Source organism: Ornithorhynchus anatinus, chromosome X2 (assembly GCF_004115215.2).
Source record: "Ornithorhynchus anatinus isolate Pmale09 chromosome X2, mOrnAna1.pri.v4, whole genome shotgun sequence".
Taxonomy (NCBI): domain Eukaryota; kingdom Metazoa; phylum Chordata; class Mammalia; order Monotremata; family Ornithorhynchidae; genus Ornithorhynchus; species Ornithorhynchus anatinus.
Window position 1 is genome coordinate 11,293,827 of NC_041750.1, and position 19,523 is coordinate 11,313,349.

The 19,523-nt window shown below is 55.6% G+C and overlaps 1 protein-coding gene across 7 annotated transcripts in view; it reads left to right on the plus strand.

Annotated features, from left to right (window-relative positions):
• Nucleotides 1-1,517: 1,517 nt before the first annotated feature.
• MFSD12 (major facilitator superfamily domain containing 12) overlaps nt 1,518-19,523 on the plus strand; it is a 39,613-nt gene continuing 21,607 nt past the window's right edge. Inside the window, exons 1-10 of one of the 7 annotated variants that reach the window (XM_029052796.2) lie at nt 1,525-2,153; nt 8,461-8,671; nt 9,313-9,445; nt 9,813-10,013; nt 10,334-10,426; nt 10,679-10,771; nt 11,084-11,254; nt 11,611-11,705; nt 11,847-11,977; nt 12,246-12,606. In XM_029052796.2, coding sequence (XP_028908629.1) covers nt 1,892-2,153; nt 8,461-8,671; nt 9,313-9,445; nt 9,813-10,013; nt 10,334-10,426; nt 10,679-10,771; nt 11,084-11,254; nt 11,611-11,705; nt 11,847-11,977; nt 12,246-12,271 — 1,416 coding nt within the window. In that variant the 5' untranslated portion in view covers nt 1,525-1,891 and the 3' untranslated portion in view covers nt 12,272-12,606. Of the gene's footprint in view, nt 2,154-2,553; nt 2,746-8,460; nt 8,672-9,312; nt 9,446-9,812; nt 10,014-10,333; nt 10,427-10,678; nt 10,772-11,083; nt 11,255-11,610; nt 11,706-11,846; nt 11,978-12,245; nt 12,607-19,523 lie in introns of those variants that run through there. The other 6 variants (XM_029052792.2, XM_029052795.2, XM_039910467.1 and 3 more) reach the window with 6 other exon arrangements.

A 19,523-nucleotide genomic window follows, 5' to 3' on the forward strand; every position in this document is an offset into this window, starting at 1 on the left:
TCACTTTACAAGAAATAGACCTATGCGCTTAGGTATGGATTTCCCCCTCTCCCCCACCCCCTCGGCTCTTCGGTAAGACTAATAATTACACTATCTGTTAAGCGCTTACGGTGCCAGGCACTGTACTAAGCGCTGGGATGGGTAGAAGCAGATCGGGTTAGGTCACCGCCTCCGGCCCACGTGGGACTCACGGTCCCAACTCTCCACTTTACAGATGAGGTGGCTGTGGTGCAGAGAGGTGAAGTGACTTACCCAAGGTCACGCAGCGGACACGTGGCAGCGCCAGGATTAGAACCCATGACCTCCTGACTCCCAGGCCCATGCTCTCTCCGCCACAGCACGCCGCTCCCTATAGATCCGTCATCTCTCTGAGTTTACCCTAGACTGTAAACTCCATGTGTGTGGGGAACGCGTCTACCACCTCCGTTGCGCTGTCCTCTCCCCAAGCGCTCAGCACGGTGCCCCGCCGCCAGTGAGCACTCAGTAGGTAGCACTGACCGGCCGAGCAAGAAGCAACGTGGCTCAGTGGAAAGAGCACAGGTTTGGGAGTCAGAGGTCGTGGGTTCTAATCCCGCTCTGCCACCTGTCTGCTGTGTGACCTTGGGCAAGTCACTTCTCTATGCCTCAATTACCTCATCTGTAAAAATGGGGATTAATAAATGGGAGCCCCACGTGGGACAATCTGACTACCCTGTTTCTCCCCTTGCGCTTGGAACAGTTCTCTGCATATAGTAAGCGCTTAACAAATACCATCATCATCATTATTATTATTAATAAAAGCAAAGAGGCAACCCAGGGGCGGACGGGAGGTAGGCAGGGCTGGCTCGGGTCCCGGCCCTCTGCCTGGCACCTGTAGGTCCCAATAACCATTAAAGAGCAATTACGGTAATTAGGGCGCCACCCCGTAGAGGGGTAATCTCAGCCTAGCGAAGAGGAGGTGAGTCACCCCGCCCTCCCCGCGCCGAGCCAGGGGATTGCCCAAATCGGGCCGGGCCCCGGGAAGGACCGACCAGCAGCGTGGCTCAGTGGAAAGAGCCCGGGGCTTGGGAGGCGGAGGTCATGGGTTCGAATCCCGCCTCTGCCCCTTGGCAGCTGGGTGACTGGGGGCCAGTCACTTCACGTCTCTGGGCCTCAGTGACCTCATCGGGAAAAGGGGGAGGAAGACTGGAAGCCTCAAGGGGAACAACCTGATACAACCCGTCTCTACCCCAGCGCTTAGAACAGTGCACATAGTAAACGCTTAACAAATACCAACATTATTATTATTATTATTAAGGACTCCAGAGGCCTGCCGATGGCACCCCCAGCCGCTCCCGTAACAAACAGGATCGTTCATTCGTCCGCCCGCCCCCGGGAAAGCCGGGCAGGGCCGGCGGCTGGGACTGACCTTCCAAGCCCCACCCTTCCCCCCTGCCCATTGGTGCAGCCGCAGCCGGCGCCCGGTCCCGATTGGTTGGCTTCAATGCCAATCCCGGGAAATTCCCCCCCCCCGCCCTTTCCCTTCCCTTCCCCTTCTCCCTGCCCCTCTGCTCTCCCCGGTGGTTTGACTCCGCCGGCTTGCCTCGGGCCGGGCAATAAGGGGCCGGGCCGCGGAGGAGTTCGCTGGGGGAGCCGGCGAGTTCCTGGAGCCGGAGGGAGGGGACGCCGGGCTCCGTTGGGGCCGGGAGCGAGAGAAAGGAAGGAAGGAAGGAAGGAAGGAAGGAAGGAAGGAAGAAAAAAAGAAAGGGAGGGACGGAGCTCGGGAGCCGGCGTCGGGTTGCCCCTCGGGGCTCCGAGGGCGAGCGCGCCGCTCCGCAGTCCCGGCGCCCTGCCGCCTCCCGGCTCGGAGGAGGATGAGCGGACCGCTCTGAGCCCGGACTGGGGCGGATCGGGCCGGGGAGCAGACGGAGCCATGGACGAGCCGTCGCTCCCCGTCCTGGCCCGGCTCGGCTACTCCATCGGCCACTTTCTCAACGACCTGTGTGCGTCCATGTGGTTCACCTACCTGCTGGTGTACCTGCACTCGGTGCTGGGATACACGTCGGGCGGCGCCGGCGTCCTGCTCCTCGTGGGCCAGGTGGCCGACGGCATCTGCACCCCGCTCATCGGCTACGAGTCGGACCAGTCGGGCGGCTGCGGGCGCTACGGCCGCCGCAAGTCTTGGCATCTGGTCGGTAAGGCCCGCCCCGTCCCCCCGACCTCTTGGAGGTCTCTTGTCTCCCCTTCCCCTTCCGTAGGGGCCCCCAGACTCCTGCCGCCGGGGCCCCCCTCCCTCTGGCTCAGAGGGGCACACATCCAGTCGACCCCCCCCCCCTACACACACCCCGTGGCTGTCCCCGTCCGACGCCCTCGCCCCCCAACCCCGCTCGTAACCTCTGCCCTCTCTTCCTTGAGCCCTTCTCCCGAAATCCGTGTGGCCCACTCCTTCCTCTCCCTCCACCTCCCCGCCTTTTCTGCTCCCAAGGCAACCACTCCGAATTTTCAGGTCGGTGAGGTTCCTGGGGCTGCGCAGGCCTCGCCCGAGGAGGGAGGGCGGAAGGGGCTCTGACAAACAGTAACTAACAGTCTGCAGCTGACTCTTTATTAACCCACTCTCCTCCGAGGGAGGGAGGGAAAAGCCGCCAGGAAGAGAAACTGAGGCAGCGGGAAAGAAAGGGAGCTGCCGCGCACCCCTTTCGGGGAGAGCAGAGGATCCGTAAAGGCTTGGCCCTGGAATGGTTGCAGGGAGTCAGGAGTCGGGACGTCCAGCAACTGTCCCCGAGCTGGGTGAGCGGATCGATTTGGAAAACAGACTGCGTTTATGCGCCCGTCTCTTAAAAGTTTGATTTCGGTGAGGGACAGGGACCGTGCCTGATTCCCATTTGCATATTCTCTCCACAGCGTTCAGTGAGCAGAAAGCACTCAATAAGTCCTCTTACTACTACTTTACACAGGGGGAGGAGAGGCCAAAGCATCTCCCTGATTTGGAGAAAAAAAACTATGTTGTGGGGGGGGGCAAGAATCCCCACTGCATAATCTCGAGGAAACTGGGAGATGGTTTGGGGCTCAGGAAATAGTGCTGGGGGCCCCCTAACACCAAATTCCTATTTGAGTTGCTTGGTGAAAGCCGAGTATCGGGCCGGGGCCCTGGCAGTCCCGAAGGGTGACAGGGAAGGGCTGATAAAACCTCCACATGGGTTGACCCTTTTCTCCCAGAGGCGCCCTGGGGTGAGTGGGCTGTGAGATAATTTGATGCTCACTCTCTTCGCTCTCTTCCTGGGGGAGCACTGCAACTGAATACTGCGAGTCAGATGGGCCCCACATGGGATAAGGAGGAAGCAGGTAAGGGGCAGGAGGGTGAAGCTGCGTTCAGAGTTACTGGGCCTCGAGACATGTTATGCAAGAAAATATCTCATTCCAAGCTCACGTAGATTAGAGATGTAGAGAAGAGCGTGTCCCTCTCAGCTATTCAGTGGAGAGGTGGCCGCTCCCCACCCTGCTCCAGAGGACTAGAGTTTCTACCCCCTCCCTCTCTAATTGTGGTGTCTCCCATTTGGTGTGTGGTGGTGGTGTGTGTGTGGGGGGGGTTCGTGTGGGAGCTAAATGATGTCTCCCAAGTGACCCCCCAAAGAGAGTCGTGACCTCTCCTCTTCTGAGTCACTGAAGGGGAAGGAGAGGCAGAATGCCTCATTTAGCTTGTGTCATCGCTGTCCTCTCAAGGTCATTTGGGGAAGCAAGCAGTCCCACCTTGACTCTGACCCAGCACCTCCAACTGGACGGGAGTTCCAGTAGTCTTAAAACCAATCAGTCAAACTAATCAATCTAATCCCACCCTGGGACCTGGGGTGGTGGAGGGGCATTTCACTGGATGATGGACCTGAGGACCAGTGAAATGCCCCTCCACCACCTCAGCTGAGCCACTGGGTTCCCATCTCTCTCGGGACCCAGATCCCAGGCCCCAGGAAGCAGTGTGGCATAGTGGAAAGAGCATGGGCTTGGGAGTCTCCTACCGCTGCACTATCTCCTCACTCACCAACTCTGAAATCCCTCTCTCTGACCATAACCTTCTCACCTGCCTCATCTCTCACACTCCCTCCCCCTGCAAATCTTCGCTACTGCCCCACAGAGACCTCCGCTCTCTCGATCCCATCCGTCTTTCCAATAGCATCTCTCCTCACCTTGCCGCCCTGTCCTCTCTTCCCACTCTCGACGATCAGGTCTCCGCTCTCAACTCCACCCTCTCTACTCACTCCCCCTCCCATCCTTTAACTGTTGGAGTTCCTCAAGGGTCAGTTCTTGGCCCTCTTCTGTTCTCCATTTACACTCACTCCCTCGGTGAACTCATCCGCTCTCACGGCTTTGACTACCATCTCTACGCAGATGACACGCAGATCTACATCTCCGCCCCTGTCCTCTCCCCCTCCCTTCAGGCTCGCATCTCCTCCTGCCTCCGGGACGTCTCCACCTGGATGTCGGCCCGCCACCTAAAACTCAACATGAGCGAGACTGAGCTCCTCATCTTCCCTCCCAAGCCCGGTCCGCTCCCAGACTTCTCCATCACCGTGGATGGCACGACCATCCTTCCCGTCCCGCAGGCCCGCAATCTCGGTGTCATCCTTGACTCGTCCCTCTCGTTCACCCCACACATCCTATCCGTTACCAAGACCTGCCGGTTTCACCTCTACAATATCGCCAAGATCCGCCCTTTCTTCTCCACCCAAACGGCTACCTTACTATTACGGGCTCTCGTTATATCCCGGCTAGACTACTGTGTCAGCCTTCTCTCTGACCTCCCTTCCTCCTCTCTCGCCCCGCTCCGGTCTATTCTTCACTCTGCTGCCCGGCTCATCTTCCTGCAGAAACGATCTGGGCATGTCACTCCCCTTCTTAAACAACTCCGGTGGTTGCCTATCGACCTCCGCTCCAAACAAAAACTCCTCACTCTAGGCTTGGAGGCTCTCCATCACCTTGCCCCTTCCTACCTCTCCTCCCTTCTCTCTTTCTACCGCCCACCCCGCACGCTCCGCTCCTCTGCCGCCCACCTCCTCGCCGTCCCTCGGTCTCGCCTATCCCGCCGTCGACCCCTGGGTCACGTCCTCCCGCGGTCCTGGAACGCCCTCCCTCCTCACCTCCGCCAAACTGATTCTCTTTCCCTCTTCAAAACCTTACTTAAAAATCACCTCCTCCAAGAGGCGTTCCCAGACTGAGCTCCTCTTCCCCCTCTACTCCCTCTGCCATCCCCCCTTTACCTCTCCGCAGCTAAAGCCTCATTTTCCCCTTTTCCCTCTGCTCCTCCACCTCTCCCTTCCCATCCCCACAGCACTGTACTCGTCCGCTCAACTGTATATATTTTCATTACCCTATTTATTTTGTTAATGAATTGTACATCGCCTTGATTCTATTTAGTTGCCATTGTTTTTACGAGATGTTCTTCCCCTTGACGCTGTTTAGTGCCATTGTTCTTGTCTGTCCGTCTCCCCCGATTAGACTGTAAACCCGTCAAACGGCAGGGACTGTCTCTATCTGTTGCCGACTTGTTCATCCCAAGCGCTTAGTACAGTGCTCTGCACATAGTAAGCGCTCAATAAATACTATTGAATGAATGAGTTTAGAAGATGTGGGGTTCTAATCCTGGCTCCTCCACTTGTCTGCTGTGTGACCTTGGGCAAGTCACTTTACTTCTCTGGGCCTCAGTGACCTCGTCTGTAAAATGGGGATTAAAACTGTGAGCCCCACATGGGACATCCTGATTACCCTGTATCTACCCCAGTGCTTAGAACAGTGCTTGGCACATCGTAAGCGCTTAACAAATACCATTATCGCTATTATTATCAGTTTTAAGACCAGTGGAACTCCCATCCCACTGCCAGTTGGAGGTGCTAGGGCTGAGGTGGTGCAGCTGCCCCTAATGGAATGGGGATGAGTCCTGGGACTTGGGTTTCAGCCCCGGAGGGGAGAAGTGCTGGGACTTCTTGGGTCACCTCTCTGGCCTGGGTTCCCCAGAGGATGCTAGCTGCTGGTGGCTCAGATCGGTGACTCTGGGGAGAAACTTATCTTATCGGGAGAAACTTGAGGGTGATCGTGACCTCGATACTCAGCTTGATACTCAGCTTTCACCGGCCAGCTCAAATAGGAATTTGGCAGCCGGGAGCCCCCGGCACTAAGTTGAGTGACCTTGGACAAGTCGCTTAATTTCTCTGTGCCTCGGTTTCCTCAACTGTAAAATGGGGGTACCTGTTCTCCCTCTTAGATCATGAGCCCCATGCGGAACGGGTACTGTGCCCGACCTAATCAATTTAGACCTGCCCCAACGCTGAGAACGGTGTTTGACACAAAGTAGGTGCTTAGCAAATACCATAAAAAAAGTCACATCATTGAGGAAACTAGTTGGGGACCATTTAAAGTTGAGAAGCAGCGTGGCCCAGTGGAAAGAGCACGGGCTTTGGAGTCAGAGGTCATGAGTTCGAATCCCAGCTCTGCCACTTGTCAGCTGTGTGACTATGGGCAAGTCACTTAACTTCTCTGTGCCTCAGTTACCTCATCTGTAAAATGGGGATTAAGACTGTGAGCCCCACGTGGGACAACCTGATTCCCCTGTGTCTACCCTAGCGCTTAGAACAGTGCTCTGCACATAGTAAGCGCTTAACAAATACCAACATTATTATTATTATTACCCAGCTCCGTGCTATCGATCCTTTAGTAGTAATATTAGGTTCTTGCTATGTACTAAGGACTGGGGAAGATTTAGTGCAATCAGATCAGTCACAGTCCTTGTCCCAGATGGAGCTCACAGTCTAAGGCGGAGGGAGAATAGGCATTTCTTATTTGACAGATGAAGAAACTGAGGGACAGAGAAGGTAAGCACTTTGCCCGAGGTCACGCAGCAGGCAAGGAGCGGGAGCGGGATTAGAACCCAGGTCCCTTTTGACTCCCAGGCCTGTGCTTTATCCACTAGGCAATGCGCCTTTTCCCCCTCCAGCTTTTCTACTTCTTTATAGATGTCAACTCTGTGGTGGGGCCGTTGTCCCCTGAGTTTCCAGCTATGTGGTGAAACTGTTGTTTTAGTCTGGAAAGACTCCAAATTGGGTCTTTCTGACCAGTTAGTTTTTTCAAAATCGACCTGCCACGTCTCAATCCCAGCCCAGACGTCCCCCGTGGAAACCAACAAGAAGAACCTCAGCACTGGGGTGTGCGGCAGGGATGGGTTCAAGTTAGAATTAGTGCCCAGTTCATAACTGTCAGGTTGCTGCCGCCTTTAATGTGAGCATCCCATACCCTCAGGGCCGCTTTCTCCCGCTAATTCTGTCGTACTCTCCCAAGCCCTTAGCCCAGTGCTCTGCGCAAAGTAAGCGCTGAATAAATACTATCGATTGATTTACTCCTCACCCTTCGTTTCCAGGCAACGAGAAGGCTCTGGGCAGGGTTCAAGACTCCCTCGTGGCTAAGCGATCCCGGAGCCCTCTCCACCCCACCCCCTTCCTGAGTCCTGAGGAGGCAAGGACCTGGTGGGCGCTGCGGGTGGAGAAACGGTCCAGATCACCCCTTTTCCCTGTACCCCTCAGCCTCCGAGAAGCAGGAAGTGACTCCTGGTCACCTGACTCCACCTCCCACTCTAACCAGCAGACCGTACTTCCCCATTCTTGCCTAGTGTGAAACTTTGCTCTGGGATATTTTTAGGTTAGAGAAGCTCTGAGAGTTTACTGGGGCATCCTCCCTGCCCCAGGAGAAGGACGCCTTCTGATTGATAAGGGCACCTCTGGGGTGGGACTGCAGAGCCCCTGTGGAGAGCCAGCCAGCTTGCCCCCACCCAAGACCTAGCCAAGGGCTGGTCCTGGCCCTGTGGGGCCACCTTCACCTTGGAGGGTCTTCTCTCCAAGAACCGCGGGCTTTTCTCCCCTGGCCCCACGCTGCCAGCCTTCCAGTTTGGGAATTTGGCTTTATTTTTTGAAACCCTGATCTGTTGTCTCATATCTTCTCAGTTGCTTGGGGCCTATTTTCAACCCCAAGAAAGAAATCATTAACCTGGTTGCCCAGGTTGAGCAAGAGAAGCCTTGGTCAGTAAGTTGCATTTCCCAAGAAGCCCTCCTGGGAGGGCAGAGATGCGATTCACCGGCCCAGCGATCCAGGCAGGCTCTCCCAAGAGTTGGCCAACTCTAGGGTGGGGCAGAGCAGCCGTGTGAGCAGCCCTTTTTTAAGACCGGAAAGAAAGGGGAATCTGGCCCCAAGGGTTAGGGAGGGAAGGAGAGAGGGAGTGTGTGTGCGTGTGTGGGTGTACACGCTTGTGCACATGCATGCTGACCATCGAGCCTCAAGGAGCTCCTGTTTTGAGGCTTAGCTTGACTGTTTTCAAAGACCGAACCTGAGATTTCTCTCCCTTGGGAGCAGTGGGTGGGGCAAGGGTGCCCTGCGGAGGAGGAGTCTGTGCCGGTGGAACTTTGGGTACCCGCTGGCTGGCTGCCTGCCTGCCCTGATGACCGAGCCCTCTGTCTCTCCTCACCTCAGGTACAGTGAGTGTCCTGCTGTCCTTCCCCTTCATCTTCAACCCCTGCTTGGGTTGTGGGAACTCCACTCCGGAATGGGCCAGCCTCTTCTACTATGCTCCCTTTGTCATCATCTTCCAGTTTGGCTGGGCAGCCACGCAGATCTCCCACCTGGCTCTCATCCCCGAGCTAGTCACTAACGACCATGACAAGGTGGAGCTCACAGCCTTCAGGTAGGTAACCGGACCCCCTGGGGCCAGGGCTTGGGGCTCCCCTCTCTCTGGAGGCAGTGTAGGGGAGGGGCCCTCTGGGAGGTGGGTGATTTTTTTTTCCCCTCTACCTCCCTACCTAAGCCTTGGCTGCAGATCAGAGTTCCATTTCCCCAACGGCTGAGGCACCGTTACCCAACATGGGTAGAACCACAGGCCGGGGGCGGGGGCGGGTCTGGCTCTTAGGGCTCAGGGTCCCTCCGTGGTAATGTTCCAGAGGGACCCGTCACCCTGCAACTAGGTCATCTCTTTCAGGCTGCGAGGCTCTGCCCGAGGCCTCGTCTTTTCCCTTCTCCATCTCCTCCATCCCTCAACCCCTCACAAATCTTGTAATCCTGCCCCAGGCCCAGCTGAGAGGAAGCTGTGAACCGTTGGTGGAGGAGGAGGAGGAGGAGGTCGGGGGGTGGGGTGGGGGGTGCAGCGGTGAGGTCGAGTTTTGTGGACTGTTGGTCTATAGCTTTGGGGAACAGGCCAGCCTCAGCCATGAGTCCCACGGTGGGGTTCGGATCCCAGACCAAGCCCAGAGAGGGGAAAGGGCTAAGATATAGGCTGGTCTGGAAATCTGGAGGGAGGGTGGCTTGGATTAGCCTTTTCCCTGCTCCCAGGTACGCTTTCACAGTCATGGCCAACATTACCGTGTATGGGGCAGCCTGGCTGCTGTTGCACTTTGAGAGGGGCCAGCCCCAGGCACCTAGCAGCACTGATCAGCTGGGGCAGCATGACATTCCTGTCTTCCGGGTGAGTGGCCGGGCATCCTGGCAGGGCTGTGGGCTATGGGGGTGTGGTGGGAGTGGGGCAAAGGTGTGAGCCGGGGAGGGGGGCGGGGCGCTATCGATCCCTTGCATTTAGGAGCTCCCTGCCCAGGGGCTTGGGAATTGGTTTGCAGCTAGAAAGCCAACCTCATTTCAGACACCCAGTTTTGGGGGTGTTGAAGGCAGCGAGGCCCAGATCCCAGGGGCTACACAATTCCCCCGACCCCCTCGACGGGGCTACCTATCTAGCTTGCACATCCCTTACTTCCTAGGATTTGACCCCTGGAGGAGTCAGAACGGAGTCAGCTTCACCACAGTGACTTTGTCTTGTCCGTCTTTCATGCCCCTTGCAGAATCTCTCTTTAATTGTGGTTGGGGTTGGTGCTGTCTTCTCCCTCCTGTTCCATGTGAGCACCAAGGAGAAGAGGTCCTCCCCGCTGAGGGAGGCACCAGAAACCACTGAACGTACCCCCTTGCTGCCTGCTGCCCCAAAGCCCCCTGCTCAGTCCCTGCTACTCTGGAAACACTGGCTGAGAGAGCCCGCCTTTTATCAGGTCTGAGCCAGGATTCGGGGGTGGGGGGAGGGGGGTGCCTGCGTGCATGTGTGTGTAAGAGAGAGAGAGAAGGGGTTGAAAGCGGCCTTCCCCCACCCCCTGGGAGGGTATCTCATCTCTTTCCAACCCTTGCTTCACAGTCTCCTCCCCTATCTGATGGGCTAGGAACACCCTCTGTCCTCTGCCCTCTGTCCTCCAGAAGGGGGAAGGTCACTCTCCTCCACCCCCATTACCAACCCCAGCCCTGGCCCCTTGCTCTCAGCCCTCAGGGGCCCGAGGGAACCAAGGGTGGGGCCCTGTCCCCTGCTTTGTCTCCACAGGTGGGGTTGCTATATATGACTACTCGGCTCATTGTCAATCTGTCCCAGACCTACATCGCCATGTATCTCACCAACTCACTCCTGCTGCCCAAGGTGAGGGAGGGGCGGGCTTGTGCCATCAATCTCTCCCGGGCCCCTCCACAACGGTTTTGTATTTTTTTTTTCCCCACATCACCTCGAGCTGCTGGGAAGGAAGACTGGCCCCTTGACTCCTGGTTTGAGGCGGTGGGCCAGAGAGGCTGTTGTGGGGCTGGCGCCCTTGGGCTTGTGGAGGGGAGCTTCCCCTGGAGAAAGGGACAGAGCCTCCCTCCCCTCTTTGGTGCTGAATCCTGCCTCTTTTTGCAGAAGTATATTGCCACCATTCCTCTGGTAATGTACATCAGCGGTTTCCTCTCCTCTTTCCTTATGAAGCCTGTCAACAAGTGGATTGGGAGAAATGTGAGTAGAACAGAAGAAACAGAGTTAGATCTGGGTCTGTAAAGGGTCAGTCCCCTCCCCGTCTCCCTGACCTCCCTCAAAAAAAAAAAATACTGCCCTGTATCTTCCCTTCCCCGCCAATACTTCTTTGGCAGTTGTGACCCCTCTCTCAACTTTGATCATGTCTCCAGCTCTGCCTAGGCCTCACCCTCCCTCCCACTTCCCCAGGCATCTGGGCCCTCCCTTGGGGCGAGAGGCCTAGGTTGTAAGTAAAGGCCCTTTGTTTTTGCTTTTTGTTTTTTCTGTCTCTGTCTCTCCCTCCCCCACAAACAGCTGACCTACTTTGCTGGTGTCCTGGTGATCTTGGCCTTTGCCTCCTGGGTGGCCCTAGTTGACCGGCTAGGGGAACTCATCTATGGCGCAGCTGTGCTGCTGGGTGTGGGCTCTGCCACCATCCTGGTCACCTCTCTGTCGATGACAGCTGACCTCATTGGGCCCCACACGGTAGGTGTTTGGGGCAAGGAGGCATAGAGGGTTTTGTGGCCGCCTGACTTTGAGGGCTGGGAGGGGGGAACTCCAGAGAATCTTGGAAAGACCGGGCTGCCCCCTCCCTCTCCTCGGAGACCTGAGCATTGAGTAAGCAATCCTTCGTGGGCTCCCGAGGGAGGGCCAGCTTCCCTCTTCTGGAGCCGAGTGAGGGTGTGACAGGCAGGGAAGCAGCTAGATTCTGGGTTGGCCCGGGTCTGTTGCAGCGAGGGGCGGTTGGGCCCCTTGAGCCAGTGGTGGCGGGGTGCGGGGGGAGGCTCTGGAGTGAGGAACGTCGTTGACCTCCCTGCTCCCCCCTCCATTTGTCTCTCCAGCACAGTGGGGCCTTCGTATATGGGGCCATGAGCTTCACAGACAAGGTGGCCAACGGGTTCGCTGTGATGGTCATCCAGAACCTGCACCCCTGCCCGTGAGTGCCCCGGGGCTTACAGGAGCACGTGCCTGGGCAGAGGTCTGTGGGCTTGGGAACCTGATGGGATCCTGGAGGGTTGCCTCCCTTGACTAGAGCTCTTCTCTTCCCGCACCCACACCCCTCCCCCTCCCACCCCAGGACGGAGCTGTGTTGTCCGGTCTGCATCACCTTCTACCACTGGGTGATGGTGGTGGTGACGGGGGGCATGGGCGTGGTTGCCACCTTCTGCTTATGCTCCATCATCATCTGGCCCATCCGAGTCCGATTCCGTGAGTGCTAATTCCTTCTCCATCCTTCTTCCCTGCCCCCCACCCTACCATCCTCCCCATCCCCCCCACTCTGGGGCCGGGGGAAAGGGTCTGTATCTGGCCCTCCCGAAGCTGCTGCCACCCCAGCCCACAGGCGAGAGTGGCACACATCAGCTGGGAGTAGGGGCCAGAGGCCTCTGTAAGCCAGGTGGAGGTGGGGGGGCTGGGAGTGCAGGGCAAGGCACTCCCTGTGCTGGTGCTAACCCCCGCTCCCCACTTTCTCTTTCAGGGGATCCTGCAGAACTTAAACCCTGAAACGACTTAGCTGGGGTGAAAGGGTGGGAGCCGGGGGCGGCTGGGGGATGAGAGCATTAGCTCAAAACCTGGGCTTTGGCACCAGCCCTGGTACCCTATCGGGGCTGTGGGGGCAGGATGGATCCACATCCTCACTGGCCCCTGCATGGGGGGTGGGAACCAGTTTCTCCTGGCCCCTCCATGGGGCCTGTAGTTTGCCCTCCTGGACTAGGATCCCCTTCCAACTCTCCTTGCACTACCCAGGCCCAGCCCTGTGATGCTGTAACACTCCCCAGTTTGTGCCATGTGACTGTAAAGGCCAGAAGGTCTCCAATATATCGCTGGACCCACCTTTGCCCTCTGCCTGTGCTTCTTCTTTGTGCTTGGTTTCTTCCCCTCTGTTTGCCTGGTGGTCTTTCTCAGCGATGCGTGAACTGGGATTCTGGCTGATGGGAGCATTGGTCAGTAGTATTTCGGTGCCCTCTGGGTGGAGCCCAGAATTAAGCACTTGGGAGAGCACAGCAGGGAACTGACTGGGTTCCTTGCCATCAGACGGGGTATGTCTGGCAGCAGGGGGGAGCCCTCTGGCCAGTCTTGAATACCAATGTGCTGGGACTGGACCTTATCTCCAGTGACAAGGGTGGTTCTGGGACCTAGGTTCCTGTCTTGGCACACCTGGGGATAGGCCCTGGAGCCCTGGTAGCGTCTCTCCCCGAGCGGTTGTTCTGAGAGTCTTTTGTGGCCTGGCGGTAAGGGGTAGGAGACATCTTCACTTCCATATTCTGATTCTTTTCCCTTTTTCTGCCTCTTTGCCACTCCTCCAGCTGAAGGGGCAGAAGGGACAGGTGGGGAAGTCTCTTGCCTTCTGCAGATGACCGAGCTGGTGTAAGCCTGGCCTCTGGCCAGGACGGCCCCGTTGACTGGCCCCACTAGAGCCAGATTGGCTGCCCGCTGGACTCTTTGTGGAGAGGGACTGATGGCGCCGGCCTGCTCCTCTCCCACCAGGGTTTCCACTCGAGCACACATCTGTTTGGCCCCATGTGGGCCAGTGAGGCCCAGAAGCAACTTAGCCCAATGGGAAGAACCTGGGCCTGGAGTCAGAGGACCTGGGTTCTAATCCTGACTCTGCCACTTGTCTGTTGTGTGACCTTGGGCAAACCACTTAACTTGTCTAGGCCTCAGTGACCTCATCTGTAAAATGGGGATTAAGACTGTAAGCCCCATGTGGGACAGGGACCGTGTCCAACCTGATTGTCTTGTATCTACCTCAGCCGTGTCTGACATAATAAGCACTGAACAAGTACCATTGAAAAAGATGTAGGATGTAGGCCGAGACCCTGTCCCAAGGCTCCTAAAATTGTTTCTACCACCTTGCCCTGCTCACAGAGGAGGAAAAGAAAATGAAGGCACCCTCCTGGGCAGGTGGGCACTAAACTACAGCTTTCCCCAAGGCTGCTCCCCTAACTCTGCCCTCTCCTCTGCCCAGCAACAATACTTCTCTGACCTTATTGATGCCCATGCCCATTACTCATGCCAGCTGTTTCAGACTCTTAACTCCTTCCTTAAACCCCCTGGTCCCCCCACACACACCTCCCCTATCTCCTGCCCCAGTGACCTGGCCACTGGGGCAAGAGATAAAATTGAAACCATTAGACGGGCTCTCCTTAAAATCTCCCTTGCTCTTCTCCAGTCCCCTCCTCCTCCTGCCCCTCTTCGACTCTCCCATCTTTCCCAACAGTATCTCAAGAGATGTCCCACTTCCTCTCAAAATCAACCCCTCTCTTTTTCCCTCCAACCGCCATCTTAAACCCCTCCCTTTCCATTGGCTTCTTCCCCACTGCTTTCAAGCATGCCCATCTATCCCCTAGCCTAAAAAAACTCTCCCTGGACCCCATCCCACCTTGCAGTCTCCAGCCCCATCTCCCTCCTACCATTCCTCTCCAAACTTCTTGAGTGAGTTGTCTACACTCGCTGCTTCTACTTCCTCTCCTTCAGTTCTCTCCTTGACCTCCTGCAATCTGGCTTCCTCCCCCTTGACAGAAATGGCCCTCTCTGAGGTCACCAATGACGACCTCCTTGCCAAATCCAGTGGCCTCTACTCCAACCCAATCCTCCTCCACCTTTCTGCTGCCTTCAACACTGTGGACCACCCCCTTCTACTGGAAACATGATCTAACCTTGGCTTCACTGACACTCTCCACCACTTTCCCCACCTTCAAAACCCTTCTAAAATCACACCTTAAGAGGCCTTCCCAATCAGAGCACTTTATTTCCCCTACCCACCTCCCCCTCTGTGTCATTCATGCACTTGGCTGTGTACCCAGCATGGCTTAGTGGAAAGGGCTTGGGCTTGGGGGTCAGAAATTGTGGGTTCTAATCTTGGCTCTGCCACTTGTCAGCTGTGTGACTTTGGGCGAATCACTTAACTTCTCTGTGCCTCAGCTATCTCATCTGTAAAATGGGGATGAAGACCGTGAGCCCAAAGTGGAACAACCTGAATACCCTGTATCTACCCCAGCGCTTAGGACAGTCTTGGCACATAGTAAGCGCTTAACAAATACCATCATCATCATCATTATTATTACCCTTAAGCATTTGGATACTCACCCCAGTTCCGTGGTACTAATGTACATATCCGTCTACTCTACTATTTCCCCTTTTATTTACATTAATGTCTGTCTCTCCCTCTAGACTGTAAGCTTCTCATGGGCAGGGGTTTCTTCATAGCAAGTGTTCAGTAAATGCCATTGCTATGATATATATGTTAGAGCCACCCGGGGATGGGAGGTGCCTATAAAGTGGCTATTGGCAGAGAGGGAAAGATGCCATGGCCCCTGCCCCCGGGCAGTTTGTGAGCTAGCCCTCGCTCAGTTTCCCCTCTTTCCCCCTCCACCCCTGCTCCAAGCGGGAGTCTGCCCCTCCAGAGATGAGCTGTGGGTGTGCCACCACTAGGAGGGTTCGTGTCCAGTTTATTTCCTGAAATAGGATTCTTTCCCTTGCCCCCTGGACTCCTGTACAGCAGTGGTCCGGCCCAGCCCCAGATGACTCAAAGCCCCTCCCCCCATCCTCGAAGCAGCACGGCATAGTGGAAGGAGCACAGGCCTGGGAATCAGGGGACCTGGGTTCTGTGGAAAGAGCCTGGGCTTGGAAGTCAGAGGTCATGGGTTCGAATCCCGGCTCTGCCACATGTCAGCTGTGTGACTGGGCAAGTCACTTCACTTCTCTGTGCCTCAGTTACCTCATCTGTAAAATGGGGATTAACTGTGAGCCTCACGTGGGACAACCTGATTACCCTGTATCTACCCCAGCGCCTAGAACAGTGCTCTGCACGTAGTAAACGCTTAACAAATACCAACATTATTAATCCTGGCTCTGCTGTCTGCCCTTGGGCAAGTCGTTTCACTTCTCTTTGCCTCAGTTGCCTCTTCGGTAGAATGGAGATTCAACACCTGTTCCCCCTCCTATTTAGACTGTGAGTCCCGTGAGGGACGGGGACTGTGCCCGACCCGATTAACTTGTGTCTACCCCAGCATTTAGTACAATGCTCAACATGTAGTAAGTGCTAAACCAACACCACGGTGATGATTGTTTTGGTGAGCTACTGCTCAGAGCACCTTGTACCTTTCATCGTCGTCTAAGGGATGAGTTGGTTTAAGTGGGGAAGCCTATGACTCTGTATTCATGCAGGTGTTGTTAGCCTGATTCGCCATACCCCAAGTGGACTATCTGGTGCCCAGGAACAGATGGCCCCCTCTCCTCTCCTTTTCCCTTCTCCCCACCACACCTTTCCTTTGGAGGATTTAGCCTTTCTGGTTGCTCCTATACCTTTTAACAGCTTCCTTCGGCCTGTATAGTCAACCTGGACCCTCCTTAACCCTCTCCTTCCTGATCAGGGGCTAGGAGGAGCTTCTGGGTGGGGAGAGAGAGAGAGAGAGAGAGAATGAACGAATGCATGCACACGGTGGATGAAGGTGTGTTGTTAATATTAGAAGGGCATCACATTGTTTGTGGCCCTTTAATCCTGCTGGGGTCCCAGTTCCCTCCCTGTGCTTTCTCCAAACACTGCCTTCTCCCCTGTCCTCCCCTCCCTAACCCACCCCAATGATTACATGGTCATAGGGTTAATGAAACTGAGCCTGGTCTCTGAGCAAAGAATGCATCGTCCTTTGCTCATGGGTTCTCTGTGCCGTGGGCCAGTGTACGGCCCCCTGCCACTGCAGCTGCCTGCATTAGGGGAAGTCATTGAGGCTATATCTGTCATAGTATGTCCTCTTATGCATATTCAGTACACGAGGTCCATGCAGACCCACTCTCCGAAGTGGCAGTCAGTCATATTGAGCGCTTTGTGCAGAGCACTGTACTAAGCACTAGGGACAGTACAATGCCACAATAAACAGACACATTCCCTGCCACCTCCCTCCTTCAGGTTTCTAACCCCATACACTCATGAGGCCGTGTGCTCTCTAAACTCAAAAGATTTGCACTGCTCTGTCAGGGCAGCTCTTAGTGTGGGGGATACATTTGGGGAGAAGTGGGGAAGGGGCAGGATGGATTCAAAAGAAGTCATGAGGCAGGCAGTGACCTCAGTGACCCCCTCCCCAACACCCCCCTTCCCAATCCCCTCCAGAAATACCTGCCTTTTCCACAGGAACCAGGAGTTATCAGTGGCTCTGTGATTAGGACCTGCTGAGTCTAAACTAGAAGGACTCTTCCCTGGCTCCTCAGTTTCTTCAAGGGTGGGGCAGGGCCTGCAGCCTTCGAGCTTTGAACTCTCCAGTTCTCCACCTCCGGGCAGGGAGACTGAGCCCAGGCTAGGCAAGAGCCCACTGCAGTCTGGCGGGATGGAAGGGCAGGGACCAGAGCCGCCTCAGACTGACTCTAGCGCTGTCAGGCCCAACCTGTGAGTGACTGTTTACCCCTGGGGGTGGGTTCCTTGGTAGGGGGGCGGCTGTGGTGGCATTGTGGAGTGACCAGAGAAGGACATACCCTGTTTCCAGCAGGAAGGAGTGCTCAAGGGACTCGTGGCCAGTATCTGAGGTTGTGCATCCGTTTCTCTTTCTTGAGACGGTTGGGTCTGTGGTGGAGGGGTGTTCTGTAATGGTAGTTGCTGCAGGGTTGGCGAAAGGGGATGTGGAGGGCAAGATATGTTTCTGCCTCTGTGTCTGTTAGGCAGACACACTGCCCTTTGTCAAAACCTGCACAATCCCCATTGTTCTTGAGGCCATTTAGGGCCATTGTTCAATCAACCAACGGTATTTATTGAGCTGTTGCTATGTGTAGGTCACTGTACTAAATGCTTGGGAGAGTACACTATAAGAGAGAGAGTCAGTCTGAGGCGGCTCTGGTCCCTGCCCTTCCATCCCGCCAGACGGTAAACGCGTTCCCTGCCCACAAAGAACTTACAGCCTAGAGGGATAGGTGAACTTTAAAATTATGGATATGGACATAAGTGCTGTGGGGCGAGGAGAGGGGTAAATAAGTGCTGTAGGGTGGTCAGATGCAAGTGCAAGGGCGACGCAGAGGGAGAGGGATTAGGGGAAATGGGGGCTTGGGGAAGGTCTCTTGGAGGAGATGTGCTTCGAATAAGGCTTTGAAGGTAGGAAGAGTGCTGGTCTGTCGGATATGAAGGGGGAGGGAGTTCCAGGCCTGAGACAGAACGTGGGTGAGGGATCGGCAGTGAGATAGATGAGATGGAGGTACAGTGAGTAGGTTGGCAGTAGAGGAGTCAAGTGTGTGGACTGGATGTAGTAGGAAATCAGCCAAGTAAGGTAGGAGGGAGCAAGGTGATTGAGTACTGTAAAGCCATGTCCTGTCTCTGGCATGGAACTCCCTCCCCACTCATATCTGACTCATATCTCAATAGCAATTCTTGCTATTCAGGTGGATGGGAAACCACTAGAGGTCATTCATTCATTCAATCATATTTATTTATTACTGTGTGCAGAGCACTGTACTAAGCACTTGGGAGAGTGCAATACAGCAGTAAAGAGAGACAATCCCTGCCCACAACGAGCTCAGTCTAGAGAGGGGGAGACAGACGTCAATACAAGTAAACGGACGTCAATTAAAATAAATACAATTATATATGCATAAGTGCTGTAGTGGAGTGGGGAAATATAGACTGAAAAGTGATCCGGGCAGCAGAGTGAAGTATGGACCCCAGTGGGGAGAGACAGGAGGCAGGGAGCTCAGCAAGGAGGCAGAGGCGGTAGTCAAGGCAGGATAAGCTAAGTGCTTGGATCAGCCTGGTAGCAGTTTGGATGGAGTGGAAAAGGGATTTCAGCAATGTTGTAAAGGTAGGACCAACAGGATTCGATGAGAGATGGAATATGTGGTGACAGATTGAACCGCTGCCAGATTTGGGGGTATTTGTGTATGTGTGGATGGATAGGCATGGGACAGCAAACAGCGTGGTGAGGGCATGGATTCCTCCTTCCCCACCTCTTAGACCTCTCCCAGTCCCCTGTCTGTTAGGGGATGAGGTCCCTCACTGCCATATACAGGTGTTGGGTGGGGAAGCCTTGAATACAGTATTTTGGTTTCTTCAGTTGGGGGCTATGGGTACATTCAGTTCATGTCAAATGGATTGAGGTCTGCAGAAGAGAGCAGAGAGGGGTCGTGGGGATAACGGTTACTGCTTTGGAGGGGGTCGGATAGGAGCCCTCTGGACTCCATATCGGGAAAGCCTGAACTCCACCCCCAGGGTCAACGAGTGGTGTCCCATCTCCAGTTCTTATGGATCCTCGGGGCCAGAAATGTTAGTTTCTCTGAGGCAGCCACTTCTTCCCCCGACTCCCTTACACCATCCTTGGAGAGGACCTGGGTTAAATAAATGGGATAAGTGGAGCTGGCACCACTTGGGGAGGATGCTTCAGGACACTGACTTTAGGACTGAAGTAACTTCAACAAAGGGAGAAGAGGTTTCTGGGAGAGAATCACTAACCCCAGGGCCAGCCAAGTTCCTCCCTCCTGCTGTAGTCCTCTGTCCCGATTCAACAGGGCATCATCCTGGGGGACTTTGCACCTATCCCAACATCCTCACTAGCCAGAAGAGCGGGAAGCCCCCACCTGGGCTGAACCCTTAAAGACTAATTCCAGAGCCGAGGATGGACACTGCCTGCCAGACCCCGGGCCCCTCACCAGGAAGGGCCTAGAAAATCCAGCCAAAGGCAGAGTTCTGCCCTTCTGTCTGACCACGTTTCGCCTGTCCCTGGGGCCCCGGGGGGCGGGTCCGATGGCCTCCGTCCTGGGGATCACGGAAAGAGTGCAGCTA